Below are 16,277 nucleotides of genomic sequence, written 5' to 3'. Positions count from 1 at the left end.
ATTGGCTATTCTTTCCTGCTCTGTTGAACATTAATTGACCATATAATTGTGGGTTTGTCTCTGGATTTGCTATTCTGTTCTATTGATATATGTGTCTATTTTTGTGTCAGTACCATACTGTTTTCATTACTACAGTTTTGTAATATAGCTTTAAGTCAGGAATTGTGATGCCTCCAGCTTTGCTTTTCTCTAACAAGGTTGCTTTAGCTATTCAGGGTCCTTTGTGCTTCCACACAAATTTTAAGATTGTTTATTCTAGTTCTGTGAAAAACGCTTTTGGTAGTTTAATAGGGATTGCAGTAACTGTGTAGATTGCTTTGGGTAATATGGACATTTTAACAATATTTGTTCTTCCAATCCATGAGCATGGATGTCTTTCCATTTCTTTGTGTCATCTATAATGTCTTTCATTAATGTTTTGTAGTTTTCAGAGTACAGGTCTCTCACTTCTTTAGTTAAGTTTATTCCTAGGTATCTTATTATTTTTGGTGCAATTGTAAATGAGATTAATTCCTTAATTTCTCTTTCTGCCGCTTCATTATTGCTGCATATAAATGCAACAGATTTCTGTGCATTGATTTTATATCCTACAACTTCACTGAATTCATTGATCAGTTCTAGCAGTTTTTTGGTGGATTCGTTCAGGTTTTCTATATATAGTATCATGTCATCTGCAAATACTGAAAGTTTCACTTCTTCCTTACCCATCTGGATGCATTTTGTTTTCTGATTGCTGTGGCTGGATTTCCATTACTATATTGAATAAAAGTGGTGAGAGTGGACCTCCTTGTCTTGTTTCTGACCATAGAGGAAAAGCTTTCAGTTTTCCCCCATTTTGGATGATATTTGCTGTGGGTTTTCATACATGGACTTTATTATGTTGAGGTGTATTCCCTCTAAACCTACTTTGTTAAGAGTTTTTACCATGATTGGCTGTTGTACTTTGTCTGCATCTATTGAAATAATCATATGGTTCTTATCCTTTTATTAATGTGATATTTCACATTGATTGTGAATAGTATACCACCCTTGCAACCCAGCAAGAAATTCCACATGATCGTGATGAATGACGTTTTTAATGTATTGTTGGATTTGGTTTGCTAGTATTTTGTGGAGAATTTTTGCATATATGTTCATCAGGGGTATTGGCCTGTAGTTCTCTTTTTCGTGTGGTCTTTATCTTGTTTTGCTATCAGGATAATGCTGGCCTCATAGAATGAATTTGGAAGTTTTCCTTCCTTTACTATTTTTTGGAATATTTGAGAATAGGTATTAACTCTTTTTTAAATGTTTGGCAGAATTCACCTGTGAAGCCATCTGGCTCTGGAGTTTTGTCTGCTGAGAGTTTTTTGATTACTGATTCCATTTCTTTGCTGGTTATCAGTTCAAGTTTTCTATTTCTTCCTGTTTCAATTTTGGTACTTTATGTCTCTTAGGAATTTATCCATTTTTTTCTAGGTTGTCCAATTTATTGGCATATAGTTTTTCATAATATTCTCTTGTAATTGTTTGTATTTCTGTGGTGTTGGTTGTTATTTCCCCTCTTTTATTTGTGATTTTATTTATTTGGGTCCTTTCTCTTTTCTTTTTGATAAGTCTTGCTAGAGGTTTATCAATTCTATTGATTTTTTCAAAGAGCCATCTTCTGGTTTTGTTGATTTTTTTTTGTTTTTAGTTTCTATATCATTTATTTCTGCTCTAATCTTTATTATTTCCTTCCTTTAGATGGCTTTAGGCTTTGTTTGTTATCCTTTTTAGGTTAGATTAGGTTATTTATTTGAGATTTTTCTTACTTCTTGAGGTAAGTCTGTATTGCTATAAACTTCCCACTTAGCACTGCTTTTGCTGCATCCCAAAGGTTTGGGGCCATTGTGTTTTCATTTTCATATGTTTCCATGTATTTTTTTTTTAATTTCTTCTTTGATTTCCTGGTTGACTCATTCATTGTTTAGTAGCATGTTGTTTAACCTCCATGTGTTTGTGGTCTCTTCACAAATTTTTTCTTGTGGTTGACTTCTAGTTTCATAGTGTTGTGGTCAGAAAAGGTGCATGGTATCATTTCAATCTTTTTGTATTTGTTAAGACTTGTTTGTGATCTATTCCAGAGAATGTTCCATGTGCACTTGAAAAAAATGTGTATTCTGCTGTTTTAGGATGGAATATTCTGAATATATCTGTTAAGGCCATCTGGTCCAGTGTTCCTTGTTGATTTTCTGTTTAGATAATCTGTCCATTGATATAAGGAGGATGTAAAGTACCCTACTATTATTATCAATTAGTTAATTAGTTCCTTTATATGCCTTATTGCTTTTGTTGTTGTTTTGTTGTTATTGTTTTATATATTTGGGTGCTTTCATATTGGGCGCATAAATATTTACAATGATTGTATCTTCCTGTTGGATTGTCCACTTCATTATTATATAATGCCCTTCTTTGTATCTTATTACAGTCTTTGTTTTAGAGTCTACTTTGTATAAAGTATCAGTATTGCTACTCCAGCTTTCTTTTGACGTCCATGATAATGATATGATAAACGTTTCTCCATCCCTCACTTTCAATCTGCAGGTGTTTTTAGATCTAAAATGAGTCTCTTGCAGGCAGTATATAAGTAAGTCTTGTATTTCTATCCATTCTGACACCCTGCATCTTTTGACTAGAGCCTTTAGTCCATTTACAGTCCAAGTAATTATTGATAGATATGTTTATATTGCCATTTTACTTGTTTTGTGGTTGTTTCTGGAGATTTTCTTAATCATTTCTTGTCTTTTTTTCATGGTTTGTTGATTTTCTTTAGTGACATAGTTACATTTCTTTCTCTTTATTCTTTGCATGTTTATTAGTGCTTGTTGATATATACTTACCATTAGGCTTGTATATAACCTTTTCTGTAAATAGCAGTCTAAATTAAGTTGATGGTCATTCAAGTTAGAACCCATTCTTTTTCCCTCTCCTCCCCACATTTTAGTGATACATTATTATATTTTATATCCTTTGGTGTGAGTTCCTTGACTGATTTTTACAGAAATATTCATTTTTACCACTTTTGTGTTTTCTACCTTTATACTGTCACTTTTGGTCTCTCCTTTCCACTGGAAGAGTCCCCTTTAATATTTCTTGCAGGGCTGATTTAGGGGTCATGAATTCCTTTGGTTTTTGTTTGTCTGGGGAACTCTTTATCTCTCCTTCTATTCTGGATGATAGCTTTGCTGGATAGAGTATTCTTGGCTGCAGATTTTTCCCATTTATCTCTTTGAATATATCATGCCACTCCTTTCTCATTTGCAAAGTTTCTGTTGAAAAATCTCCCTCTAGCCTTTTGGATTTTACCTTGTAAGTTAAGGACTTCTTTGTCTTGCTGCTTTTAAGATTTTTTTATCACTGTATTTTGCAAATTTAATTACAATATGTCTTGGCCTGCTTTCTGTTGATTTTGATGGGAGTTCTCTGTGCCTCCTGGATCTGGATATCATTTCCTTCCCCAAATTAGGGAAGTTTTTAGCTATTATTTCTTCAAATAAATGTTCTGCCCCCTTTGCTTGCTCTTCTTCTGGGACTCCTATAACATGAATGTTATTACATTTGATGGAGTCACTGCGTTCCCTAAGTCTATTCTCATTTTGCACAATTCTTTTTTGTCCCTTTTGTTCAGCTTACTTTCCGTTACTCTAAGTCATTAATTCATTTCTCTACTTCTTCCAGCCTACTGTTCATTGCATCAAAGGTGTTTCTAATCTTGTTTATTGGACTTCATTTGATTATTTTTTAACTCTTTTGTCTCTGTGGTAAGGATCTCGCTGATGTCTTCTATTCTTCTCTCAAGCCCGGAGAGTATCCTTATGATCATTGCTTTAAATTCTCAATCAGGCATGTTACTTACATCTGTTTCACTTAGATCTCTGGCCTTGGCCTTATCTTGTTCTTTCGTTTGGGACAAATCCTCCATCTTTGCATTTTATCTAAGGCTCTTGCCTTCTCTGTGTTAGAAAAACCAGTTATGTCTCCTGCTTCTGAAAGTAATGGCCTTAAGAGGTCATGTAGTGCCCAAGGCCTGGCACTTCAGGGAATGTCTCTGGTGTGATGCATACACTCTGTTTTTGCATTCTGGCTTCTCTATCCTTCAGGCCAGTCATCTGCAGAGGCTCTCCTTGCATGCTGTGGGCAGTGTTTGGTCCCTGGCCTGAATGTGGTGAGTTTTAGCTCACAGATGTGCTCTGGTCTGCTTGTGAAATGAGACCTGTCACCACCTCCACCAGAACTGAGACCCTGCAAAACTCTCTGTATTGAGACATGGTGTGGACAGGGTTTTGCACTAATCTTCTGGGGGAGGGACCTGCCGCACTGGAACTGAGGCAAGCATGTTTGAGAATGGAAGTTCCACTGAAGTGCAGAGGGGGTGGTACTTGGTGTAAGCAAGTTAGGCAGCTAGTGTCTGCACTGCACTACTTCTTGCAGGTTATTCTGTGTTTATGCTGAAGGGTAGGAGGGGATGGAAATGGCACCAGCCAGCTCCTTTGTTCCTGGAGAGGTGTCTGTGAATGATGCCCCTCAGGGATGTGCTCTGAGAAGAGCAAATAACCCCATTGTGTGCCCCACACGCTCTTCAGATTGCTATTTCCACATTGTCCCCTGGTTGTTTGTCTGCCTGTTCTCTAGATGCAGCACAGTGCTCTCTGGGCTCTATCCCAACCAAGCCTACTGATTTTTTTTTTTAATTTTTTTTTCAACGTTTATTTATTTTTGGGACAGAGAGAGACAGAGCATGAACGGGGGAGGGGCAGAGAGAGAGGGAGACACAGAATCGGAAACAGGCTCCAGGCTCTGAGCCATCAGCCCAGAGCCTGACACGGGGCTCGAACTCACGGACTGCGAGATCGTGACCTGGCTGAAGTCGGACGCTCAACCGACTGCACCACCCAGGCGCCCCAAAACCCTACTGGTTGCAAGAACTCATGGAATCCAACCCCTCTCACTTTCTAAGCCATTGGCTTTGAGGAAACATTCTCCTTATGAATTCCCCTGTGTGTTCCTCTCCCTTCTTTTTTAGCAACCATGTCTCCTTCCCTTGTATAGCAGCCATGATCTGTTTCTCCCCTAAACCACATTTCCACACTTCCTGTCATCTTCAATGTGGCCTCTTCTCTCCCTTTAGTTAAGGAGATTTTTCTGTCAGTCTTTAAGTTGATTTTTGGGGTAGTTAGGATGATATGATAATTATCTAGTTGTGTTTGTGGGACAAGGTGAGCCTAGGGGGGTCCTACTCTGCCATCTTCCTGCTCCTGTTCTTGTCCCCAGTTTCAATGGAAGAATTACCCCTGCTCAAAACTCATTTCCTCTTTATCAAAGCTCTCCTGGAATTCTCAAGTACTCAGATTCTGCAATTAGCCTCCCTCATCCTTCAGAATTACTCTTCTCCCTTTCTACTACATGATTCCAGCAGCAAGCAGGCATGTTAAAATCTCCCATGGTTAAAAAATTCTTCTTGACCTTCACATCACTTCTAACATGCATACACCCTATTCCACTATGCACTCTATTTCTTTCCACAGTAAAATTCAAAAACAGCTGCCTATATTCAATGCCCACAAACCTTTACATTCCATCCTCTCTAGCCACTTCATTTGGGCATTTGTGCCTGTCACTGCACAGAAACTTCCCTTGTCTAGGCCAGTAGTGACACCTGTATTTTCCAATAGTGTTCATAACAATTCCCCTGAATCAGAGACAGGATTATCCCACTGCCTGTGTATGTCCACGTTGATGTCTAATAGAAAACTTAATTTTAACATGTATAAAAATTTTCCCTAAAAAATCTTCCTACTCTATTCTTTTCCATTTTGGTAAATAACACCATCATTCATCATCCATCTGTTCTCACCAAAAACCCAGGAGTCATCCTTTCTTCCTCTCTTCTGGCTACATTTAATACCCCAGCAATGCTGCTGGTTTTATACCCAGAATCTATTCTAAATCAACCTATTTTTCTCCATCTTCCCCTCTGCCATTCTAGTCTAAGATACCTTTGTCTCTAACTTGGATTACTGCAGTAGCCCTGCAATTGCCACCTTATAACCCATTATCATGTGGCAGAGTAACCTATAAATGTTTCTTTTCAGATCAAATCATTCTTCTGATTGAAACCTTTCAAAGTTTCCCATTTCACTTAAAATAAAAGCAAAACCACTCGGGTTGGCCCACAAGTTCCTACATAATCTATTCCTGTCTCCCCTTCTCACCTCTAATCATACCGGGCTTCTATCTGCTCATTAAGCTGAGGCCATATTGACTTTATTTCTGTTCTGCAAACACAGATAAACATATTCTGCTTCAGGATCTTGCCATGTCCTCTGTTCTGAATCTCTTCCTATAGATATTCACATGGATGGCCTTTTCTTATCATATGGGAATCCCAGCTAAAAACTCATGTGACAAGATAGGTCTCTGCTAAGCACTCTCTCCACTGCTGTCCCCATCCTCCCTGTCACATTAGCCTATCCTCTTTGTGTTATTTATCCCTATTTGTAAGTATCTTGTTTCTTTTTTTCTTTTTTTTTTTTCCTGTTCATTCTCCAGAATGGAAGCACCATGACCACAGGAGCCTTGGTTGTCTTATTCATTGCTGTGTCCTTAGTATTTACCTACAACAGAATACCACACATTGGACACTCAATACTTGAATGAATGATGTTGAAGGAATGAATCACTAAATGTGAAACAAAAAAGCTAAATCACTAACTTATAAAAATTATTCTAGACTTTCACATAGAGATTTTAGAGCCAAGGAAGATCCCAGACCTCCTTGCCCCAGCACCAAATGAAAAGATCAGTAACAACAACAAAATAGAAAATCAGCAAAAACTTCACCAGCAGCACCTGAAGAAGGAAATTGGAAAATAGAGGCCAAAGATAAAAACAGAAGATGCTGGCAAGGCAAAGTACAGACTACCTTCTAACACTGCTTCTGACTTTTAGAATAAAACAAGTCAAATCCTGAAAATATTCATTAATGCCTCTCCCACTCCAAATGTGGATACAAAAAGAGGAAATACCTGTGTCTTCCTTTCTGCTGATTGAGGTTTGGGTGGGTACAGAGGAGCAGCTGGGAAGATAGATGAGTAAACCTGGACACTGATCAACAGGGGCTTACTTTGCTCTAATGAAAGAAGTTAGGAGTAGGGCTGCCACTAGCTCATGGGGTGCCTCTGTGTGGATTAGAGAAAGGTATAACCAAACTCTAGGTATATGCAAACCCAAATAGGGTACTGGTTAGCTGACTGTAGTGGAACATGGGACACATTTCAGCCCACATATATCTTCTGGCCAGGAGCTCTTGTGTAGTGAACAACCTGTATGGTCTTATGTGGCAGTCCTAGTTCCAGGTCTCTATACTGAATTAAGGAAATAATCCCAATCAAGAGAATATCTCCTTAGGGTAACAGGATATATCTCCTATAGATTTCTAAGTAGTCTCAGAGAATAACAACAAAACAGCAGAGATCACATCCTCCAGCAAAGGCTTCACACAGCTCCAAATGATCTCTCTTACCCCAGACCTCAACACCTAATTTTTAGGCTACAGAAAATGGGTAGGAAAACACACTGGCCCTAAAACTGTATCTCAGAGGAATAGACCATTGGACTCTGGGAAGGATGTCAAGAGAAAACATCTACATTATGTCAAAGAAAACAAATTCTGAGCAGAGCTGCTCAGGTTACACTGACCTACATGAAAAGAAGCAACCTGGTAACTGCAATCATACTGTGGTCAAAAAAGAAGGAAGAGATGGAGGGAAGCAAATATATGTAGAACCACTATATGAATCCCACATTCTTTCTTTAAAAACTTACATTTGTTATATCCCTTCAGTAAGTCTCTAAATTTATTTTGACCCAGTATTTCTTACTTGGTTTTAGCAAAAGAAATCCTGTACTTTGCCTTGAATTTGCAAGTCCTCCTAACTGAAACAAAGGAAATCTATGGGGAAAAGGGAGGCTGGCCCTACTGATGCAGAAAGGAGATGGAATTTTGGACAGTAAATCCATCAAGAATAAAGTTGAAGGCTGAAAATATTTACAATAATAATGTCCTATGTTTGTGTTTAGCTCTGTGGAAATCATAGTCACATAGCAAAATGTAAAACATCATAAAACATCACAGTGTGAAAATAATATAATGAGCAAATATCATGAAAAGTAGGGAGTAAATGTGAGAGCAAGTATAATGCTAATTTTCTCATCATTTACTTCCTTTCTTGGCAGGGAGTAACTCAATACTGAATACAATGGAAATGAATGTTTTTAAAAAATAAAAATTCCAATCTCTTAGTCCTTCTTGTGATATATTTCCATTAGCTCAGAGGGATCTCATAGGAAATAATCTTTCATGTAGTGAAAAAAATTTGAATACTAGTGATAACTTCAACTATTTGCAGTTTTCTTTATTCTCTTAAACATAAATGTAATACCATTTATCAAAGTAAAATGTATAATATCCCACTGTTCTAAAATCATTTCTTTTTTCCTGCATATATGCATAGACAGCTGACTGAAGGGAGGGTACCTAAAATTCATAACAGTTAATTCTGGGCAATGGGATTCTAGGTAATATATGCTTTTTGATTTGAATTTTTATCTATTTGAGGTCATTAGAAGTTGTCCTTGAGTCTGAAAAAATTGGGGGTGCCTTGCTGCATTAGTCTGACCTCATCTGAGTTTGGTTTTTTTTTTTTTTTAATGTCTCTGAGATAAACATTTCAGACTACCATTTTATTCCTAGTAAGATGCAAAGTTCAGCAATATCTAGAGGACTCGCTGTCCTTCTCTGCCTTCTGATGAAGGTGGGAGTCTTTAATTGGCGAAATGGCTCCAGGCTCTGAACCAGAGTTGCTCTCTCAGTGATGAGGGCCAGATGGCAGTTAAGAGGGGTGCCTATACTTTGCAACCAGCTCCTATGACATCTGGTAGACTGTCATTTGAAGGAGAGATGTGCTGACCTCTTTTAAAACCTTCTCTTAGGGCAGAAATTGTCATCCTAGAGGAGCATTCTATCATAACTCTCACTTCATTTGGGACACTGAATATTTTTAAAAGTCTTTAATAAAAATTTACAAAGCAAGCTAAAAGCCTATTTGGATAAAGAAGGATGTATGTCAGGAAATCTGCAGTTTATAGTCTCTCCTGTTACAGATCTATAATCTATTTTCTAGGAAGGTATACATAGATCTTTATAGTACCTTGCTTAAAGGCATGACAAAAATTATGCTTTGTTAATCCATTTTGTTTTCCATGGTAAGGAGGAAAAACATCGCATGGCCATTTCACAGACAGAGACCTATACAGTACTTTGTGAAAGGTCTCCCATAATAGGATCATTAGTTGTTTTTGTTTTTTTTTTTAATGCAGTTTACATTGCAGAAACAAAAATATTTGTTTTTGAGAGTTCCAAGTTTGGCATTACACGTTAATGGCCTATTATAAAAGTAAAACCATGGGAATGCAAGCTGGTGCAGCCACTCTGGAAAACAGTATGGAGGTTCCTCAAAAAATTAAAAATAGAACTACCCTACAACCCAGCAACTGCACTACTAGGCATTTATCCACGGGATATAGGTGTGCTGTTTCAAAGGGACACATGCACCCCCATGTTTATAGCAGCTCTATCAACAATAGCCAAAGTATGGAAAGAGCCCAAATGTCCATTGATGGATGCATGGATAAAGAAGATGTGGTGTGTGTGTGTGTGTGTGTGTGTGTGTGTGTGTGTATATATATATATATATATATATATACACACACACACACATATACACATATACACATACATACATACACAATGGAGTATTACTTGGCAATCAAAAAGAATGAAATCTTGCCATTTACAACTACATGGATGGAACTGGAGGATATTAATCTAAGTGAAATTAGTCAGTCAGGAAAGACAAAAATCATATGACTTCACCCATATGAAGACTTTAAGAGACAAAACAGATGAACATAAGGGAAGGGAAACAAAAATAATATAAAAACAGGGAAGGGGACAAACATAAGAGACTCATAAATATGGAGAACAAACAGAGGGTTACTGGAGGGGTTGTGGGAGGGGGGATGGGCTAAATGGGTAAGGGAAATTAAGGAATCTACTCCTGAAATCACTGTTTCACTATATGCTAATTTGGATGTAAAGTTTTAAAAATTAAATAAATAAATGAATAAATAAATACAGAAAGAAAATAAAACCACTATTTATAACCTCCAGAAGGCATTTTAAGTCAAGCAAAAATTATTTGACTTTATTAAGTGACTAACATTGGGTTCTTCTTAAGGTGAACATCAAACTTCTCATTATCTCTGTCTCACTATCCAAGAAAGTTAGGAGGCTATTTTGCATCACAACTGTTTTAAAAAAACTTAAGAATTAGATCACATGGTTTTTCAATTTTGCTTTTTAGAATATGGCTGCATATCGGAATCAGAAAATCAAATCCAACCACAATCAGCATTGAAAGTAAGTTCATTTTCATTTCATCTTATTTTCTCCAAATACCTATGTAAAGGCTGATCTTTTTCAGAATAAATATTTCCTAAATGCACATGGGTCTTCCACAAAAATCTCCATGAAAATGGATTGGAGAATTGGCAAGAATGACTAAGAATGTGAGTCCTCTGACTCTCATGTGATCCTTTCTGGAAATAGGCAACTTTGGGGAATACATATAAAAAGAAATAATAACAGTTTCAAAACTGATCAATTTCATACTATGTTTGTTATAGGCTCTTCAGCATCAACTGGAATCATTTCAGGCTCTCCGAATACAGACTTTGCAGAATGTTAGCATGGTATGTTTCTTTCAATCTCTATATGGGAAATAGCCAAACTTAAGATACCACTCCACATTTGTAAGCTAATGATCATTATCCAACTGATTAGTTTATGTTAGAATATAATAAAAGGTGGGGCGCCTGGGTGGCTCAGTCAGTTAAGCGTCCGACTTCAGCTCAGGTCACGATCTCGCGGTCCGTGAGTTCAAGCCCCACGTCGGGCTCTGGGCTGATGGCTCAGAGCCTGGAGCCTGTTTCCGATTCTGTGTCTCCCTCTCTCTCTGCCCCTCCCCCATTCATGCTCTGTCTCTCTCTGTCTCAAAAATAAATAAACGTTAAAAAAAATTAAAAAATAAATAAAAAATTTAAAAATTTAAAAATTTAAAAAAATAAATTTTAAAAAAGAATATAATAAAAGGTTACAAATATTCCAGGCTCAAAATTTGTTTGAGGGGAACTATTTCTGTTACAGTTGAATTTGGGTCAACTATAGTCAAAAAGAAATAGTACTCGCCGATTTTTTTAAAAACATGTATGTTTAAAGTGATACCTATATACAGTCTACAAATAGGAACTCTCATTATAAGTGATGTGAAATCTAACTCAAACTGACTTAGGGAAAAAGTGTACTTGATGAGCACACATAACTGAAGAGCCTGGGAACGGTTCACCTGAGGATGGCTTAATCCATATGATAAGGACTTATGTCATAAGGAACAACTCTCCTTATTTTGGTTCTGCTTTCCACTGTAATGGATTTTCAGACTTCATGTGGTAGCAGAAGAGCTGCTAGAAGTTCCAGGCTTTTATCCTTCCAGATTCCAGTTGGAGAAGAGATGATGCTTTTCTCTCTTAACAGTTTTTCCTAAGGTTCTTGGCCTGACTTGGCTGCCCCAGATTGGGTCATATGCAATGCCTGAGCCAATCCCTGTTCAAAGGGAGGCAGTGTTCTGACTGGTTAGCTCTCGGTCACATGCAGCTGGAAGTGGGATCACCAAAGGCTTGTGGGACTTTATCCAGAACAAATAAGGGACAGTATTTACAGAGGATAGGGTATGGATATGGTGGTGCTTAACACAACACAGATTCACTAAAGACCTAATATAAACTTCATCCTAATATTCTTGTACTAAAAGCAACTGCAAGGAAATGGAAAGAGAAGATAAACTCCTCCTGAGTGACAGAATGGATTCTATTCTGATGACAGAGATCAAAAGTCTCTGCTTTATTCAACAATGTAAAACTCAAGCATCCAAAATTACTTGAATATTGTTCATAAAATTTTATTGCTTTACTAAATTTTTTCTGTTTATCATATAATAAAGTTATAATTTTCTTAAAAATTCCTTTAATAACAGAGGTTATAATAAATTACATTATATGAATGAAAAGAATTTTTATGTGCAGGAAATCTAAAGGTATCATAATATCTGTTATTGCTATACATTCGTAAGTTTCTAAATCTGAAATCAAATTCTAACATGATCAATTTATCTTTTAAAGGTACAGTCCGAAATCAGTGAAATCTTGAACAAAAGTATTATTGAAGTAGAAAACCCACAATTTAACTCAGAAAAAAATCTAGTATTCGGAACATGCCTTGAAAAAGCTTTGGTATGTTATTCTGTTCAAAACTACTTCTCTATTTAGGTACTTCAAAAATGTTACTACAACCAGTTTATCTTCCCCTTTACATTCTTACCTTCTTCGTGGGGCAAATGGACTTTGTGGGGCAGAGGAATACCTAAAAGATTCCCAAGTAAACTGAAATACAAGGCAGGTTTTTTTAGCCTTCCTATCCACTTCGGAAATGTTCTACTTTTAGTAGGATTGACCTAGACCTGAGGTGAATTCCCTAGAAACAAGCTGGAATGAGAGTCACTCTGTCTACGCTGATTAGAACTCGCATTTCTAGAATAGTCACAGCCCTAGAATCATCCAAAATGGGAAATGCAAAGGTTGACCAACAGCCCAGAAGTGGAAATATTCATTTCCCTTAAACTACCTACTGCATTTGACCTATTGCTTCTATCTTCCCCATGAATCTATGATGGCCTCTTGAAGGATTCTAAATTTCTATTTCTGAAATTGAGGGGTTGGCCCATGTATGTCACCCTCTGAGGAAATAAGCGCAATTTCCAAGCAAATTGTGAAGACCAGAGTTACAGATCTCAAAATAACTGTTGTTAGATTTTTCTAGAGAAAATTAATCATATTTGTTAGGTTTCTTTGCTGTAGAAATGGATAAAATGTTCATTTTGGTTATAAAAGCAAATCCTCCACAAAATATTTTCTTGATTTGCTGGTCATGTGGCAAATGATAATACATTTACAGTGTGCTTTTTATTGTCACTAGCCTATAGAGAATCAAGAAGAAATCCTTTCTATGGAGAAAATTCATCCTTTTGAGGAGTCTAACGCTATTCATTCAATGGAAGAAAAATTCAGCAGTGATAGTGTTAACAGTCTCTCTCAAGGTATAGATATGACATCGCAGATAAATTTCAAGGACGTATTAACTCTGAGAACTTCAACAGACAATTCACCTTCAAACATAATTATGAATCCTTCAGAAAATTCTGACATGTTGAAAAATTATAGTAATCTTTATAATTTTCTACCTAATGTACCTCAAAATGTGATGTCTCAAGCTGATACAGTAATTCTGGATAAATCCAAAATTACCGAGCCTTTTCTCAAGCACAGATTTTGTGAAAACTTAGATGATATCTGCCATTCTATCAAACAAATGAAGGAAGAGCTACAAAAGTCACATGATAGAGAACTGGCACTTACAAATGAACTTCAAACTTTAAAAACTGAAAGAAATGTTCCAAGCAATGGTAAATATGAACTGTCTTCAATTCACAAAGAAAAAAATAATTTTATTAAGGAAGAAAATATAGAAAGTAACTTAAATGAAGATATGAAATCAAAGAGAATTTCTGAATTAGAGGCATTAGTAAACAAATTACTCCCACTCAGGGAAACAGTGTCAAAATTCCATGTGAATTTTTGCAGGAAATGTAAAAAATTATCTAAGAGTGAAATACACAGGGGAAAGAGAAATGAGAAAAACAGTAAAGAAATTCCTATCACTGGCAAGAATATTACAGATTTAAAATTCCATTCCAGAGCTCTAAGACATACACTGCCATTCTCTGACTCAACAAAATATGAAATAAAAGACAAAGAAATGCAACCGTTAGTAATAAAACAAGGGCCAATAATATTTGAAAATGAGAAGACATCCAAAGTCAATTCTGTTACTGAGCAGTGTGTTGCAAAAATTCAGTACTTACAGAATTACCTAAAAGAGTCTGTGCAGATACAAAAAAAGGTAACAGAACTGGAGAATAAAAATCTAACCCTTAAGACCAAAATAAAACCTCTTGTCTTTACCACACAATCTCTAATACAGAAAATCGAAATATATGAAAAGCAACTTAAGAATTTGGTTGAAGAAAAGAACACTATTCAGTCCAAGTTAATTAAAAAAGAAGAAGATGGTAAAGAATGTCTTAAAGAATTGAAAAAAATAATTGGTAAATATAATGTTCTCATAGGACAAAATAAAACTCTAGAGGAAAACAACAATCAACTTTCTTTGGAGAAGCAACAAATGATAGAAACATTAGATCAACTAAAAAGCAAGGAACACAAAACTCAAAATGATATGGCCATGGTCAATAATGAAAATAATCGTATGAGTATAGAAATGGAATCAATGAAAACAAATATTCTATTGATACAAGAAGAAAAGGAAATGCTAGAGAAAAAGACATACCAGCTTTTAAAGGAAAGAAGCTCGCTTGAAAATGAACTGAAGGAAAACCAACTAGAGATAATGCAGCTAAAAGAGAAGGAAATATTGGCAAAAACTGAACAAGAGACACTTTTTCAAATAATAGAAACAGTTAAAAATGAAAAACTTAATCTCGAAAAAACATTACAAGAATCTATTGCTGCTAGACAAATGATGGAAAGAGAAATTGAGAATATTCAAAAATACCAATCTACTGCAGAAGAGAATTTTCTGATAGAAATTAAAAATGCAAAATCAGAAGCAAGTATTTATAAGAATAGTTTGTCAGAAATGGGCAATGAATGTGAAATGTTATCAAAAATGGTAATGGAAATTAAAACAGATAATCAGATTCTAAAAGAAGAACTAAAAAAACATAGTCAAGAAAATATAAAATTTGAGAATAGCATCAGTAGACTTGCAGAAGACAAAATACTTTTAGAAAACTATGTAAGAAGTATAGAAAATGAAAGGGATACTTTGGAATTTGAGATGCGGAATCTTCAAAGAGAATATTTAAATCTAAGTGAAAAAATCTGTAGTCAACAGAGTGACCTATCAAAAATGGGTTATATTTCAAGAAGAGAGAAATTCCATTTTGAAAAGTATGATATTTATGAAGACATTTCTGGCCCTAGGAGTAGGCCTTTGGCTCCTGATTTGAAAGGTATGTAATATTGTGGTGGATTAGTAGAGACGTGTATAAGATTTTTTTCACCTACTGGGCACTAGCCAGAGTTCAGTAATAAGAAGGAAACTTTTAAGATAAATACAATTTAGTCTTATAAGATGTGTATCCAATTTATTATACAGTGGAATTTAGGAATTTTGCTCTTTTGATAAAAGTCATGTTGTTATTTTACTTATATTATTTCTATACATTGTATATGCACAAAGCAGGGAGCAAGATTTTTTATTTTGTTTTCTGAAGTACACTTGGCACTCCCACCTTAAAAAATTCTTTTTTTTCCCCAGGAAATCCAAGTCAAGTGTATCAATTGCTTCCATCCAAGATATGTAAATAAATTTCTAAAATGATTGTTTCAAAATCCTTTGTCCAGTCCTTTTTTCCACAAAATTGCTATAAATTCACTTTTATATAGGTTTATAATCACCTTGTAATTGATTAGGGTAATTTTTAATTAGAAACTGGAATTAGGTATATATTTTTATATTGTCAAGAACTGTGAACAGCCTTGAGATTTTACTGAACTTGTAAGCTAATGTTAGTCTGACACAGTTTCATGGGTTCCAGTGGAAGACATGACAGTCCTGTGTCAGAGATAAAGGACAGTTTGTCACAGCAATAGCAGTAGCCAGAACACCAGCACTTTCGCATCGATTCTCCAAGCCCCAATCCCTATAGGCAACATGAAAAGGGTCACACAGCAGTAGAGGAGAGAACTCTGAGTTTCGGGAAACCAAATCTTTCATGAGTGCCGTAAGCATGTCTGCCCTTTGCTCTTGATGGAAACATTACCTTTATTATACAGGAAAATTAGCATACCTGCTCTTGCTCCAGAAGACACTATCTTTAGCTTCCAAGGCTGATTATGATACAAATACACTTCTTGAATTTTGTCAAATGCTTTTTCTGCACTTACTGAAGAGATCATGTGTATTTTTTTCCTCCCTTTAAGCTGTAAACATGGCAATT

General features: G+C 36.0%; 2 protein-coding genes across 4 annotated transcripts in view; one reads left to right on the top strand and one right to left on the bottom strand.

Annotated features, from left to right (window-relative positions):
• Window positions 1–16,277, top strand: part of UFSP2 (UFM1 specific peptidase 2) — an 81,367-nt gene that overhangs the window by 7,178 nt on the left and 57,912 nt on the right. Inside the window, exons 3-7 of one of the 2 annotated variants that reach the window (XM_006930569.5) lie at window positions 10,446–10,501; window positions 10,768–10,833; window positions 12,319–12,429; window positions 13,172–15,287; window positions 15,596–15,669. In XM_006930569.5, coding sequence (XP_006930631.4) covers window positions 10,446–10,501; window positions 10,768–10,833; window positions 12,319–12,429; window positions 13,172–15,287; window positions 15,596–15,645 — 2,399 coding nt within the window. In that variant the 3' untranslated portion in view covers window positions 15,646–15,669. Of the gene's footprint in view, window positions 1–10,445; window positions 10,502–10,767; window positions 10,834–12,318; window positions 12,430–13,171; window positions 15,288–15,595; window positions 15,670–16,277 lie in introns of those variants that run through there. The other variant, XM_045056826.1, reaches the window with a different exon arrangement.
• Window positions 1–16,277, bottom strand: part of CB1H4orf47 (chromosome B1 C4orf47 homolog) — a 96,602-nt gene that overhangs the window by 46,877 nt on the left and 33,448 nt on the right. The window lies entirely within an intron of this gene.

Source organism: Felis catus, chromosome B1 (assembly GCF_018350175.1).
Source record: "Felis catus isolate Fca126 chromosome B1, F.catus_Fca126_mat1.0, whole genome shotgun sequence".
Taxonomy (NCBI): Eukaryota; Metazoa; Chordata; class Mammalia; order Carnivora; family Felidae; genus Felis; species Felis catus.
Note: the sequence above shows the minus strand (reverse complement) of the source record. Positions and strands in the feature narration are given on the sequence as shown.